Genomic DNA, 15,713 nt, shown 5'->3' on the forward strand with positions numbered 1-15,713 from the left:
AGGTCTACTCAGGTCCTTAGAAAGGATGGGGCTAAACAGAGATGGGCCTCATCCAGGGAAAGAAACAAAACCCAAATAACCAACTTTCCCTGGGTTTGTTTTTTTTTTTTTTTCTCAGACTTAAACATTTTCAGTGGTGTGGTTTTCAACACCTTCCCACTGAAGAAGGTTTTGTGAGCTTGCATCTGTATTTTTTATCCTCCTGAAAACTCTGAGAAATCCTTTGAGCTGTCATGACCTGGCTGCTACTCTTTTGTTTTTCTTCTTTGGAAGGAAGGGCTGATTTACTTGTGAGCATTTCTCTGTATGGCAGTGTGTCGGTGAAGCCTTTTTTATTATATTACCTTGATGGAATACCATCATTTAGCAAATGGGAATGTGAGAAATCTGTTGAAAAACATAATCTTAATGAATTTAAATTCTTCTAAGCATAGAAATTGCATCTTGAATTAGAATGGATACAGTGTTCTTTTCATAAGAGTAAGGACATCTCTATTTGTAGTCACTCATCACTGAGGTTATAATACTAGGACTTATGCAGTGTTCAATGCATACTTGGGATTTTACATTTCTATGATATGGGATATTCTGGATGAAAAAAGAAAAAAAGACTCCATTCATTTGTTTTTTATGTGGCATGTGTTTGCATTCGAAGTACTACCATGAAGTGGCCATCTTTTGATGGCCATCTTTAGTGTTCATGCTTCACACATTTTAATTAAAGTTGTTATTTCAGAAGATGAAAATTAATTAAATTTCATTGGCTGACTAGTAGCAGAAGGCTGTAAAAAAAAATCTGATGATTTCTTAACTAACAGAGTTTTTAGCATAATATTCTTCCTTGGCACCAAAATGTTTCCTGGGTTACAAATGTGATCAGAGACACAGATGCAGAATAATGGGGGGCATCCAGAGCCGTTTACAGGAGAAGTCATGTTTTTGTTGCAGTCTGAGGAGTACTCCCCAATTTAACAACTTATATCTTATTCACATGTTTAGAAAATAACTTGTAAAAAATCCAACTGAACTTGATGTGAAAAACATATAAAATGAAGGCTTCTGTGTTTTTTTTTCATGTGAGCTGTAGATGATCTGCTGAAGTCATGGCTTTCTGTGGCTCCTTTAAAAAGTGGTAAGCTGTTTTAGGACTTAGCTGCTCATGGATATGTGATGCTTGCCATGACTTTAATGCTGTACTCACAAGCAGCAGAGAACGGCTCATATGTGATTTAAAATTCTTTGTTTGAAGGTCCTTACCAGTTCTTGCCTTGTTTTACTTTGATTCAACAGTTCTTTTACTTTATTTTTTAAAAGGAATAACCACAGTGTTGACAATGACAACGCTGAGCATCAGTGCAAGACATTCACTGCCAAAAGTATCCTATGCTACTGCCATGGACTGGTTCATAGCAGTTTGCTTTGCCTTTGTGTTCTCTGCTCTGATTGAGTTTGCTGCTGTCAACTATTTCACTAACATTCAAATGGAAAGAGCCAAAAGGAAGACGGTCAAGTCCCTTCTTGAATTCCCAGTTGCTCCAGTACAAAGGAAAAGAAGTACAGAAGAGACATTCACGGTATGTTTCCAGCTTATGCAAACATTTTCTGCATTTTTGGTAGTGTTTCTCAGTAAAAATTGGCCTTTATCTTCCTCCTAGGCTCCCTTTGAGCTAATGATGATTGTACATCAGATTAATGGCTAATACTATACTATATTCAATTACAAAGACCTGTAAAACATGATTTAATTCTTATTTGATTATTGAATACAATCAGGGGTGAGGTGGCAATTATGTCCATCCATATGTGAAGTCTCTTCTATGTTTGTGTTTTGATGAAGGTCAGTTAGGATGGGAATCTTGAGGAAACTTAGTTTCCTTTTCCTTTTCCACATTGATTCTGTATAGACTGATTATACAGGCCAAGATATTGCAGATTATAAGGGCATCAGGTTATCCTATGTGGCTAGTGTCTTTAATGAATTAAAATACGTTGAAGCATACAGTGCTCCAGCTGTACCTTGGAGCACTTCTCTAAACATCACAGATCTTGCATTGCATGTGTTGCCTGCCAAGAAATTTCTTCCTTTATCTGTTACAATTTCAGGAATTTTTGAAGAACGTTGGATGGAAACTTTTTGTCTACCATAGATGTTATTTTAATTTGCACAGTAGTTCACCTCAGTTGCTGATAAGTTTTTGTGGCTCTCTTTAGCAAAACGCTTGTCTGCTTTCCTAATGCTTTGGATTTAGTGTGACTTGTGGGGGAGTTGTTTTAGTATGTGGACTAGCTAATAAGGGCTCAATCTCATTTCCAGTTGGGCTCACTTGTGATAACCCATTCTTCTATTCTCCCATTCCCAATAAATGGTGCTTACTGTCTGAAGCAGCTGTTGATGAGGCATGTAGCTAACAAAGGCACTGCAGCACCTGTCCCAGCTGTGCAGGGGCCATTTCTTCCCAGCCGTGACTGGCTCTTGGCAACGCCACTCAAGAAGTGAGACGCTGACAGCAGCATGGTGATTTACTTACTCTTCCTGTCAGCCTGACTTTGTAATTTCCTTTGGCTGAGCCAGGATTTAAGAAGTGCTGTTTTAGACTAACTCTTGTTAATTTTGTCTTCTGTCTCTTTTCACATCTCATTTGTCTCCTTCCCTATTCATCCTCTCATTTTTGCCTTCCCACCCCTTCCATTTTCTATCGCTGCGCAGCTGCTGTCCACCCACTTCCATTTTTCTTCCTCTTCTTTGCTCTCCTACAGTAGATACTGTTTTCAATCTCCTGGCTGTGTTGTTATGTTAGCTCCCATTTCTGCTTAGAAGGATAGATATGCTCCTGGAGAGTTTGTTATTTGTCACTCCTGCTGGTAAGAGACAGGAACCAAGAAATATGTTTATAGTAGCACGAAGTTCACCTTGTACACAGAGGCATTAGTGCTATGAGCTTATGCTAAGCTTCTTGACTGTGCAGCAAGAGGTTTAGTAGAGTATCTTGGCTGCTCCTGAGGAGTGAAAGTAAATACTGCTTTTGGTGGTAGGTTTTATTTGGATACCTAGGAAAATAAATTACTTAAGAACATTTTAATCCTAGGTTTATTTATTAGATTTTATTTTAAACAATAGGAAAGCAGTCATTTACTCAGGTAGCTTAATAAAACTTATTCTCATGGAGGCTTCAAAGAACTCTTTTGATTCATGGACGGAATTACTTTAAATTAGTAGTGTGTAATGCTTAGCCATTTATATACATTTTGGAGAAGTTCCTCTTTCTCTCCTTTTTTTTTCCCTATTGTTCTTCTTCTTCTTACTATTGCTATTATTTTTTTTTTTTAACAGCAGCAACAGAACACACATCTTTTTTCAACTTGGAAGGTAGATAAAATGAGATGTGAAGAGTTCTATTCCACTGCTTAATTAATACTGCTGGGATAAATGTGGTAGCGTTCTCACAGATTGGGAGATTTTCAAAGCACTCAAGGGAGCAATCTACTCAAGGGGTTACACATTAATGTTATGAGTATGTAAATGAGTGATAGTGTTGATTGTACCTTGAACTGGTTTTTTTTTCAAGAGTTTCTCCTTTATTCTGCCTATACTAAGGTTTAAGACTTTGCTCTTTTAAGACAGGTGTGCAAGGTGAGCCCACAGCTACTGTTAATAAAGGCTTAACTACTGTGCAATCCTTTCTATGACTGGAGGATTACTTCTGGTCTCCCACTGTGCAGAACAGAAGCTAGGATCTAATTCTCTAGAACCTTACATGGATGTTACACCCTGCTTTCCAACCTGACATGTAAAGTACTCCTTGCTATATTTTGCTTCTAAGGACTAATCTATAATTTTTAAAAATTCCTCATTGTTATGTATTATATTATTTTATCTTTAGTCATTATACTATTATTATTATTATTGAATTATTTATTTATTCCTTATAATGAATCTGACTTTTTTTTGTTCTGCACAAATACTGTCTAGTCAGTGTTGATAATGAAATCTCAGTTTCCTTGGTACTGAGATTGGTGGTGAGTTTGTGGTGCACAAAGAATCCAGGACAATATCCGGACTGTAGCATGTAATTTGTAAGCAGTGTTTCTTAATGTGAATCTGCACATTTTTTCTCAATAGATAAATGATAGTATTTAGTAGTATTTAAAAAAAATCTCTCCTGTGCTGGCACTGTTGTGGTAGAAATTCTGTTGGTAGCAGTACAATTACCAGAGTTTGAGGAAAAGTTGCATATTAAACCTGAACTTTTTTTCAAACAGACTTTGCCTGTAATACTAAATTTTCCAGTCTCGCAAAATTAAAAATTTTCACTTAGCCCAGAAAGGATGTGTATGATTATTAGGAAAGAAGATGCCTGAATACCTAATCCTTACAGTTCTTTCTGTTGAATATCTCGCCATTTGCAAAGGGCTTTGGCTCTTCTACTGACTGGGAGGGGAGATTGCTGCCTTGAGCCTATATTTTAGCCTACCTTGAAATGGCATACAGGTGTCTCTGCCCACTTCTTTTGCAACTGGGATGCTGTCTGTGTAGGTCCCCTGAAAAATTGTTGAAGTTCTTAAGGAAAACAAACATGGTGACGTTATAGTTTGAAATAAGGGTTTTGTTTTATGAGCTGTTAATTCTATATTATGGACTGGATGGTTTCACTCATTTGATCTTTTTTTTTCCCTAAAGTAACATGGTGGGATTGTCCTTGAAGGATTCTATGAGGGAGCAAGTTGGGTTATGAAACTGGATTAGCTATAGAATATGAAGATTTTCCTATCTAATGATATTAGAAATTAGGCATATTAATAGTAAACTTTGGTAAAGATAAATTGCACATTATTAGAAGTCCTTTTATGACAAGTAAATCTTTGACCAATTTCTGACCAGAGAATTAAAGTGAGTTTTCTGTATTGAATAAGTTCATATATTACTCATGCTAATTAGAATTTTTCAATGGTGGGTTATTTTTCTCTTTTTGGTCAAAACAACTTTTATAGTTGTCTTGGATCAAAGGCAACCCCTATCATTTATCATTATGATCAAATGATTTGGATATATTTCTTCACTAGAACTAAAAGATTTACTGTAGAAAATGTGGGCTATCTGGTTTTCTAAGTTATTCTTTTATGTAATTATATTTACTTTTTTGGAGCCACATGATGGGTATTTCTGATTAATACATTGATTAAAGTAAGCACTAAATGCAGTTCAGAGTCTAGCTAAATAGTCTGAACTGTGTTAATTCGAAGACAAAAATCCTGGCATCAAGCTAATTTACTGAGCTGAGGGTAGCAGGAGCAAGGCTGCAATAGCTGCAGATGCAGTTTGTGTTTCTTTATCACTTGATTTGACTTTAGCCATGGTAATCTTCAGTATTTTTTATACTCCTTCCCCTGCCTACCTTATTTCAACTCTTTCTTCTTGTCTTTAACTTCTTGATACAAATTTAATGTGTTTCAATGAGGAGTGCAGTTCTGCAGAAGACATCCCAGGAGTAAGACCCAAGCTTTTTTGAGGTCTGCCTGGAGCTCACGAGGGACTTGGACAGACTTTGTCAGGCACAGCAGGACAGCACTTAAATATGTGCTCAACCCAAGAGAGGTAACTCAAACCTTGGTTACCTGTGGTTTCTTTGTTTTGAGAGCAAGTTAAAATGCTTTCTGTTTAGAAGGAATGAATCTATCCCTAAATGTTCTGAACTGCTTTTGTTAGTATAAGCAGAAATATTGCTGCAAGTCAATGTGTGATGGAAATGAATGATTTATAGTTTGTTATTGGATTCATGAGTCTATTTTTATGCTTCTGTACTATTTCCTTTTCACTGTATTCCTATGAAGTTTATTTTTAAAGACCTACCCAGTTTTGGAGATGAAGAATGCTACTGAAAAGTAGTCTACAAAAAATAGACTCCTAAACAGTGGTAACAGGAGCTTCAACCTCAGCTGTTTGTTAAAAGAGTGTGAAACTCAGAAAAAATCAGGTCAGACTCAAAAAAACCCCTTTTGAATGGAATTATTTCTTCAAACTCAGCCACAAGTAGGTTGTAACTATCAATTTTTCTTGTTTTTTTCTGAAGACCATTAAATATCATCTTGTCCTTAGCAAGTCCTATAACTTCTAATGGGGGAACTCGGGGGTCCAGCTGTTCACTGCCAAGTAGGCACACACTCCTCTCCTTGCTTGGGTGCTTTGTGACTCAAATCCACCTTGCAAGTTTACGAGGAATGTTGTCATGTGGACAACCTGCATGCTGCTTTTGTGTGATTCAGATGTATTTTCTCTGGTATGAAATACTTATCTTTTAGTCATTTATGGACACAGCTCAAGTTACATGGTGGGGTGGGAGTAAAGTGGAAATCCTTTGTCAGCCCCCAGACATCTAGAGCAATTAATCTGGCTGATGGCCAGCTCCGTTCCCCAAACTCCTGACTTACAGAACAAAGATTGGGCTTGATAAATTGTTCTGATGGGCTGCATACAATCTTGAAGCTATAGGTAGGATACTTCATTTTTTAGTGTGCCAATTGTTGTTGTTGTTGTTGTTGTTGTTAATCCCTGATGTTGATTAATGGTGAGATGTCAGCAGATACACTCTTGTGTCTAAAGTTTCACTTTAAGTGAAACTGAAAATTTTAGCCTCTGGAACAAAACTTCTATTTGAATACACAGATGTACTGGAGAGGTACCAAAAACATACCAGACCTAGAGTAGTACCACTTACTTTGCTCCTTCTTTGGAGTAGTGGGATAATGGCTTCCTTTGTCCCAGCAATAGTGAAGTGGAGCTAAACCCTCCTGCCTCATATATGAATTGAAGTATTTGAAGAGCAGCTTGGTCTTGATGGCAACACTTGGACCACAGGTCTGGTTCTGGACTCCTTATGTGCACAGCCTATCTCCTTTGTGTGACTTAAACAGTCCTGCAGTTAGGACATCATTTCAGTTAGGACAGTTTTTAAATATAATGACCATTTTTTTCTGCTTCACTACTTCTCCACTGCCTAGGGTGTTACGGTTTGGGTTTTTTAGGGCAGTGGCATTTAAAACTCAGATCCTAATGAAGGAAGTCAGGCTCGAGAAATGCATAGAGTTCCATCTAAATATAAGTACAGGACCATACAAATGGAAGCTGCTGTGCCATTGAACAATTTCTTTGACATGTCAACAGTTTTCTGCTGCTCTAATTTCATTAGTCAACATTTATGTTGTTGATGATTTACAGTCAAGATATGCTAGAATCAGGTTTAAATAGGGTAAGAGTGGGTGCAGGTCATAAACAACTGGCACATTTTGTACTGAATGCTGCTTGAAAGATAGGAGAGATTAATCACCTGGGAGAAGGTTGCAGTGACTTAGTGGGAAGTTTCAATTTTTGGATACCTGAAGGTAGATCCAAAATGGTTAATGAAATATTTTGTTAGTTGTGATGGTCAGGTCCAATGTTTTATGGGGCTTTTTATTTGCCATCTGTTGTTTTTCTGCTTTGTTTTTTGGTGCAGTTTTTGCATGGGATTTTTTTGGGGGGGTGGCGGGGGGTGTTGTGTGTTCATTTGGGGCTTTTTTGCTATTGGTTTTGGTTGTATGGTTTTTTGGTTTGGTTTGTTTGGGGTTTTTGGCTTATTTGGTTATTTTTGGGATTTTTTGTTTGTTTGGGGTTTTGTTTGTTTGGGGTTTTTGTTTGTTTTTATTTTTTTACTTGGTTCACTAGACTTAGTTGTACAGATCAACTGGCACTATGCATAGTGTATAAAGCTAAAAATGGGCTCAAACAATATGACTTGGGCATAAATGAGAGACATAAAATGTAAAAATTTTGTTTAATATGTCACATAATATTTCTTTTTAAATAGCACAAATTAAAGTGCTATATTAAAAATTTTTGTCTTTCTTCAACAACCTCATGTTACTCTAATATGCCTGGATTGTGAAATGAATTTATACTGTAAGTAGAGACATTTCTCTACTGCAAAGTGAGCAGAGTAATTAATGGAAGTAGGCAATGTAGTATAGGATTTATGCCTAGATTCTGACCCACCTTGATTGTAAACCCCACTGAATTCCAGAATTCAGTTATAGTGAAGATAGAAAAGGGCAGGGTGCTTGACCAAAATTGTTGGGAGGTAAAGGTGGACAATGAAGTTGTTCCTTATTGTAGTGGAAATGTTTTTTTGGGGGGAAGGTTGGGTTTGTTATGACTTTTTTTTTGTCAATATGCACAAAAAGAAGCAGGAGTTTAGTTGCAGCACCTGGTAGATAACAAAAAATCCTTCTGTAGTGCTGTCTTCTCCAAGCCTTATTAGGAAATGTTATAATTGATCATTCTTCAATTTCCTATAAGTATTAGAATGAAATGTCACAAAGTAGACAAGGAAATACAGAGTAATAATAATACTTGGCTGTTACTCATCTCATGCTAAAATACTTAACAGTGTTTATTCTAAGTTGTGGAAGACTTTATTTAAGCAGTATTAGGATAAGGCTTCTTTTTGGAAACCAAAGCATAATGCAGTTATTTTAAAAAATAGTGTATCCTGTTGTTTTAAATTCCAAAAATGTGTATGAATGTCTTTCTCTGTCATTGTGATGATTTACTGGAAAAAAAAAAGATTGTCTTGCTCCAAAAAACCATATTCCTTGATTTTTTTCCCTTAGAATATACAATGTATGTTTCTGTTTAATAATAAGTTATTTTTCTGACAGTACGAGTTGCAAGCATTCAGATAGGTCTTCTATTGATATAATGTCAATTTCCTCCCTTTTAAAATTCTTTTTTTGTATAGGGAAATGTTACATAGTCAAAAAAATATCTTGTAGGATTTCAGAAACATCAAGTCAAGGTCAATTCTTTATGGTGACAGGGGTAAAATTTTCAGATTGTCCAGCATCAACCCTTACACTGAAAATTGTTGGGGAGTTTATAGTTTTCCCTTGTAATGGTTAGTATGAAATGATGTCTCTGAACACAAGACTCTTCATATTTTCTGCTTAAACCTTTTCATGTATTTATATTTAAATATTAGTTTTGTTTCCCCTCCACAAAAGTTGTCAATACTGGTGCATCCAACAACACCATAACACATTTGAATTTTCCAGTTGTCTGTAAGATTTCTGTCTGACTTCATTTTTTACACTGGGAAAATTGGAATCAGAAGAAATAAGTATTGAGAAGCTTGGGAAAATCTACAATGAAATGGGTGTTCAAAGCGCTTTCAGGAAACTACTAAAGCAAATTCAACTATGGCTTTAAGGTCAATGAAATTTGAAAGATACAGAAAATAACTAAGGTCCTTGGTTCCTAATCAGCCATTCTTCTTCCTTTCAGAGATGTCACACAAATCACCAGTTCATTAGGACATGACTTAGGCTAATAGGTTTGTTCCCCACCATTGTTACGTTTTCAGTTCTTTCATTTTGTCATAAGATAAATAAAGTCTTTAAGAATTGTGTGCACCAGTGCACACGTGTTTGCATGTGTAAGGCTTTTAGGCAGCACACAAGTGGATGGATTTATTTGGCATAAATTTGCCATGGTTTTTGTAGTTTATTTTTTGTGCACTTTTATGCCTGTCTAGTGGTAGAACATAGAATGGAGTGCTCTTCTTTCTTTTTTTCCCTTCCCATCACATGATTCAGATTGCAAAATGCACAGAGTGGATATTGAACTGGCTCTTATAACATATCTCCCCTTTGTTTTTGCTTTCTAAATAATTTGCGCTGCTCTCTGCACTGCTAGATCTAGGGGCTAGAATTAATTGTATTTTGTGGCAGGTGGAGTTTTACTTGGCTATATTCCAGGGCTCTGTAAAGCAACCCAAAGTCTCTAGTATTATTCCAGTAAAATTCTGATTGACTGGCTCTGCAACATAGTAGTAAACCAGGGTAGATTTCTCCTCCAAGTTTTGCTTTTGCTCGCAGCAGGTCAATATGGTGACTCAGTGGGATTTGGGAAAAGCAGCATTATTTACACTGATGACAACATGCTGCTTCCCTGATAAATGTCAAATAGTGTGAATTTGGCAGGCTATACAATGTCCTCCCAGAAGAACAGACTGTTTTCTCAGGAAGGATTGGTAAGGATAAAAACCACTATGGTAGATTTTAATAGTAAAATATTATTACATTATCATACAAACAATTTTGTTGTTGCAGCTAAACAGTAAGTGATGTCAGACTTTGGTTGCTCTAAGCTTTCAAATTTTTGAATGAAGTTTTGCTTGGATTAATTGAGTTCTCCCAGTTTGGGAAGCCCATGCTGTCATATAATACATGCTGACACTCCTATATATTCATTTACCTGTTTCTCATTGAAGTTTTAGTTGTGCTGTCATGAAAGACACTAATTGTAGCCTTGGAAAATTGACAGAAAAGCATAAAGGTGTTTATTGGCTGTTAAGTTTTGATTTCATTCTACTAACACCTCATTGTTACATACCTGATTATTTGAATAAACTATTAAAATTCTTATCAATTTTAAAACTGCTTTGATTGTGCTTCCATTTTCAGAAATTTTTTTTTTGACTGGTTGATTTTGTGTTTAGGTTTTGTTTTTTACTTAGGGAGATGAAGTATGCAAAATGGTGATTATTCACCTGAAAGGCTTAATTACTAAATTTCCCTGGGAGGCATGTAAAAAAACTGACTTGCTGCTTGTTAAATGTTTGACATGCATCTTAGGTGGATGCCTACCCTGTTTCAACTCAGTGGCCAGTATGCCTCTTAGATACAGCCTCCGACAAATCCATGTGGGAGTCTGAGCAGACTTGAGTCCTGCCTTTTCAATACCAGAGAATTAGATTAGTAGCCAGACTGCTAAGTAGTCCTTGGCATATTAAGTTCTATGGAAGCTGCTCTCATTATGTTAAATAATTTGTGTGGGGCCATGGAGAAGGAAAGGAATTGATTCTGGAGCTGGCTTGTCTGTGCGTGCCCTGCAATGGAAGGGCAAGATTGAAGTGTGGAGAAAGCAGCATCTCCAGGAAGGAAGGATGATCACTTGTGCTAGAATATCCAGTGGCCTGGTGGGGAAACACTTGAGATGTGAAAAGGCTGTGTTGGTATCCCTGTGACAGTCAAGGCAGATTTGAGAAGTGGTCTCCGATCATCAAACCCATGCTCCCCTCCTGGTTGCTGGGTTACAGCAGAGGAGGACAGTCTTTTCCTGAGTGTCTTTTTACAGTGTGTCTTAGCTGTCTTGCCTCAGGAAAGAGTTCAGAGCTGGAAGCACTGGATACAGCTGGGTGGCTCCTTCTGCAAAGGCATGTAATTTAGGCTGTGATCCCACCCAGGGCATTTCTCTCCAGCTTTGACAGCTGCTTGCTGGATGTCGAAGTGTTAGCTCTCTCTCCCACTAGAACTGGTACCAGATGGTGGTGGTGTGACTTGTAAAGTCTGCTGTGCATTTATCCCTGGGAAAAGAGAATTTACTCCTTTAAGTATTGTACTACCTCAGTCCCAGAAAGAGATACCATTTTAGTGATGTCCTGTGGCAAAGATCTGTTGTGAACTAGAAAATGTATTGACCTGCAGCAGTGAGCTCTCCACTTGAGTAAACAAGCAGTGCAAAAGCAGCCCTGGGATCTTGCACAGTGATGCTGTGAAGCTCTGTCACGGGGTGAGCCTGACACAGGTCTTCAGAAGTGTCTGTATATCCAACCCCACAACTTCTGAGCTGTTTTCCAAGGAGTCCTGAGGAAGATTAGAGGAATGCATCTGAATTATATTGCCAGTACATGGCTCTAGTTTTAATGTGCACCTGTTTTTCAAGAGTTGATGATGGCTGTGCTTCCTGGTGATCAGAGAGCCTAAGAAGGGGATTTTCCATGCTGAGTACTACTGATACTCTGCTAGCTCAGGCAGTAAGAGCTGCTTATTTTGGATTCACATCTCAAAAAGATGTGCCCATCATAAAAACTGTGAAGAAATTTAAAATTACAGAGACTGATTTAAAGTTGCTATGTAGAGCACTAACGGGCTACAGAAAGATGCTCTTGAGTTGCATGAAACAGCTGACTGTACAATGTTGCACCAACACAAGAGTTTCTCGCAGCTTGCAGTGTTCTCACTGCTTTTGTTTTTAAATACAGTCCTAAGGACTAACTTCCCTGGTGTTCTGGTAATCACTTTTATCATTGCTGCATTCTCCCCAGGACATGACTTGTGACTTTTAAATTATGTTCTTGTTTGTTTTATGGATTCTAGGTTGGCCTTATCATAGGAAATATGCAGTGTGGTTGTTACCAGCTCTCTTTGTTCTGTAACAAGATGACTAAGTTTGTCAGTTCAGTACTGCATATTGCTGTGCTGATGATCCCCTTCCCTTGAACCTCAGCTCAGCTGCTGCACGCTACTTCACTTGGTGCTAAATTTGCAATCTTGACTTCATTGAAGTGCAAAATTGCCTCGCTTGTCAAAAACTGGTAATACATAAAAAACAATCCGGTACTTTATTTTTTTTGGCTCAAGTTGAGGCTTACATAGGCTTAGAAATAGTTTCAGAATTTCCACATTATGTGAGCAGCTGTTTATGGTGTACAAACCATGTTAAATATTGAAGAATTTAGATCAGCTCATATTTGTGCATCATTTTAGTGCTGTAGTAAACAGCAGTATCCGTCAAAGTTCAGCTTAAATGGAAAAGCAAATGATGTGTGAGTTGATTTTTGGCAATAGATTTGTTGAAGGGTTTTTTTTTTGTTTGTTCCATACATTCTGTCATAGAAATTGACCATCAGACTTACTCCACAAATCTGCCACAGTATTAAGCTATAAATTGCATAGATTTATCCTGAGCTATGCTGAAAGCTTCTTTCATTATATTATTCATGGTTAATTGCATCTGAATCCACTGGTAAAGGGAAGGATACAGCATTAATTACCACATTTTACTTATATTTGTAAGGAGGTTGGTATAGATGTCCTACCTTCATGCTAAATGGACTTTCTGTTCTAGTACTAGCAAAAGGGCATCTTGCATCAGGACATTACACATAGGAAGAATTTGTATTCAATTATTATTTCCCTAATTTAGTTCTTTTAAGGATAAAATGCATGGGAAATAGTATGTGATACTTAAAACTAAAGCAAAATCTCAATGCCTTTTAAAGCAGTCAGTACTTAAAAAATCTTTTTTCATATTGCACGCTATGTGATAAAATTTGTCTGACTGAATTTGAACCTCCTGTCCTATCTTACAGCCTCCTTCCTCCTCAGTGAAGTATGCTTATGCATAGGATGGGAGTTTTCTAAACCTGTTTTACTGAGCAAGTTTTTTGTTTTGGTTTTTGGTTTTTAGTTGTATTCGCTAAGGAAATATTCATTTGGGTAGGAAGGAGGAGTGATTATGAGTCTCTTCTGAAAAAGACTTTACTCCACATTTTCCCATATTTGGTCAGTTCCTTGGCTTTACTACACTCACCTATCTACCTCTGGCACGATCAAAGTTTTGGTGATAAATGTTTGAAGTTCCGTGAAGGCTGGAATTTAGTTTTCACTGTTTGTGATATTGGCTGTTAAAAATAAAATAGGTATACATTAGTGCACATTAATGCATCCCAGCCAACCACAGAGCTTTAGCCAATGAAGATGTCTTGCAATTAGGACAATATATGTATTCTCAGAGCTCTTGAGAACTTTGATTATGCACAGACAGGAATTGTGCACTCAAATCACTGAAAATTTTGAAATTCATCCACACTGTTTCTGACAGTAAAGGTTCAGAGGCTGAATTCTCCTGACAGGATCTATAGCAAGAAAGTTTCCTCTTGAAGGGGGATTTATCAGAGCAAAGCACTTACAACTTCTGATTTGGTGGTGATCAGAGTTTCTGGTGTGTGTGGAATTGGTTGTACCAATTGATTGGACCTATCAGATGGATAGACTGTTTCAAAGAAAAGGTGAAGCAGCATTTACCTAAGCAGAATTTGTTGTTTTATAGACAGGCAGTCTTTCTCAGATCTATTAAGCCTGGCACTGCACAGTGGAATAGACTGGATGTTACGGTAGTTTCCAGGCTCCCATTTTGCATCCCTGAGATACACAATTTTAAATGTCTCCCAAAAGTCTTACTGAAATACCTCCAGAAAATCAGAACCTGTATTAATCCAGAGTGAGAATGTGAAAAATGTGCCCTCGGTGTTTCCTGTGGAGCCTCGTCTGGACTAGCACAGCAGTCCTGTTGGCTCTGGACAATTGAGTGCTTTCCTGACTTGCCCTTGTAAAAGAATCCTTACTTTTGGATAAGCCCTTCCTTTCTTGGCTTGAATTTTCATTTGGCTCCTATTTGATTTTCATGTTATGTTTCTTGTTTTTGTGCCTGTGATGGGTTGACCCTGGCTGAACACCAGGTGCCCACCAGAGATGCTCTATCACTCCTCTCCTAAACTGAGCAGGGTAGAGAAAATACAACAAAAAGCTCATAGGTCAAGATAAGGACAAGGAGAGATCCCTCACCAATTACCATCATGGGCAAAAAAGACTCAACTTGGGGAAAATTAGTTTAATTTATTACTAGTCAAAGCAGAGTAGGGTAATGAGAAAACAAAAACTAAATTTTAAAACATCATCCCGGAAGCCTTCTTCCTGTGCTTAATTTTACTCCTGAATTTATCTCCTGCCCTAGAGTGGTTCAGGGGGATGGGATGTAGTTACAGTCAGTTCATTACAAGTTATCTCTGCCACTCCTTCTTCCTCAGGGATAAGAATCTTCACATTCTTGTCTTGCTCTCGTGTGAGGACCCTCCTGGGGCAGGCAGTCCTCCATGAACTTTTCCAGTGTGAGTCCTTCCCAGGCTCTGCAGTTTTCATGAGCTGCTGCAGTGTAGGTCCCTTCCATGGAGTGCAGTCCTTCAAAACCAGGCTGCTCCACACTCTGGCATGGGGACCTCCATGGGCTGCAGGTGCATGTTTGTCAGACACAGGGGAAGTTTCTGGCAGCTTCTCACAGAATGCACCCCTGTGGCCCCTATGTCATGCAAACCTTGCCATCCAAACCTAGTCAGTGCTTCCAAACGAAAAGGCAGTTTTGTGTTTTGTGCTGTTGTTTTAAAAAGGATAAAGTGAAGTAATTTTGGGAGGTAGCAAGTGTTTGCATACGTTTATAATTTTGTTGGTCAGATTGTCATTATCACATTACCCTTTTACTAGGGGTATATATATGGCACAGAGATGTTGTTTTGGGCAGTGAGCATTGATGACTTCCATCTGCTTAGTTTTGCAAGCCTTCAAGTGACATGCAGCGCTCCGCCAGGTATTGCTAAGTCTCTAGTAAATGTACCCCTGTCCTGATTGTACTTTATCATTTCAATTTAGCAGTCTTGAAAATGGCTTTACTGTTCCTGGGTCATTGACAACCCTAGTATGAAAGTATCCAAATTTCACATCTGTGTGTACTTCTGCACTTCCGAAAGTGTGACTTGGGCTTCTCTATCAAACAGTAAATTAGTGTTTCTTTAGGAAAAAACAGTTTCTTCTAGTCCTCTGCTTCTTTGGATTGCAGATGCAGAATAATAAATAAAAGGGATTGACATGCTTCTATGCAGGAAGGAAAACTGAAATTTAAGAGGGATTATTTGATATATCAACTGTGAGCTGGCAAATACATCAGACATGAACAGGCATAAAGCTGTGACAGTTTCAGATAAATTCAGGCCAACAGTATTGCCAGTGACAGATTTGTACTGCAATTAACAGGATTAGGGACCAGCATTCTGGTCATGATGGGAATA

At 37.8% G+C, this 15,713-nt stretch overlaps 1 protein-coding gene across 1 annotated transcript in view; it reads left to right on the top strand.

Annotated features, from left to right (window-relative positions):
• Nucleotides 1-15,713, top strand: part of GABRA4 (gamma-aminobutyric acid type A receptor subunit alpha4) — a 46,114-nt gene that overhangs the window by 16,923 nt on the left and 13,478 nt on the right. Inside the window, exon 8 of the mRNA XM_063157344.1 lies at nt 1,315-1,574. Coding sequence (XP_063013414.1) covers nt 1,315-1,574 — 260 coding nt within the window. The remainder of the gene's footprint in view (nt 1-1,314; nt 1,575-15,713) is intronic.

The sequence above is a fragment of the Melospiza melodia genome, chromosome 5 (assembly GCF_035770615.1).
Source record: "Melospiza melodia melodia isolate bMelMel2 chromosome 5, bMelMel2.pri, whole genome shotgun sequence".
Classification (NCBI taxonomy): Eukaryota; Metazoa; Chordata; class Aves; order Passeriformes; family Passerellidae; genus Melospiza; species Melospiza melodia.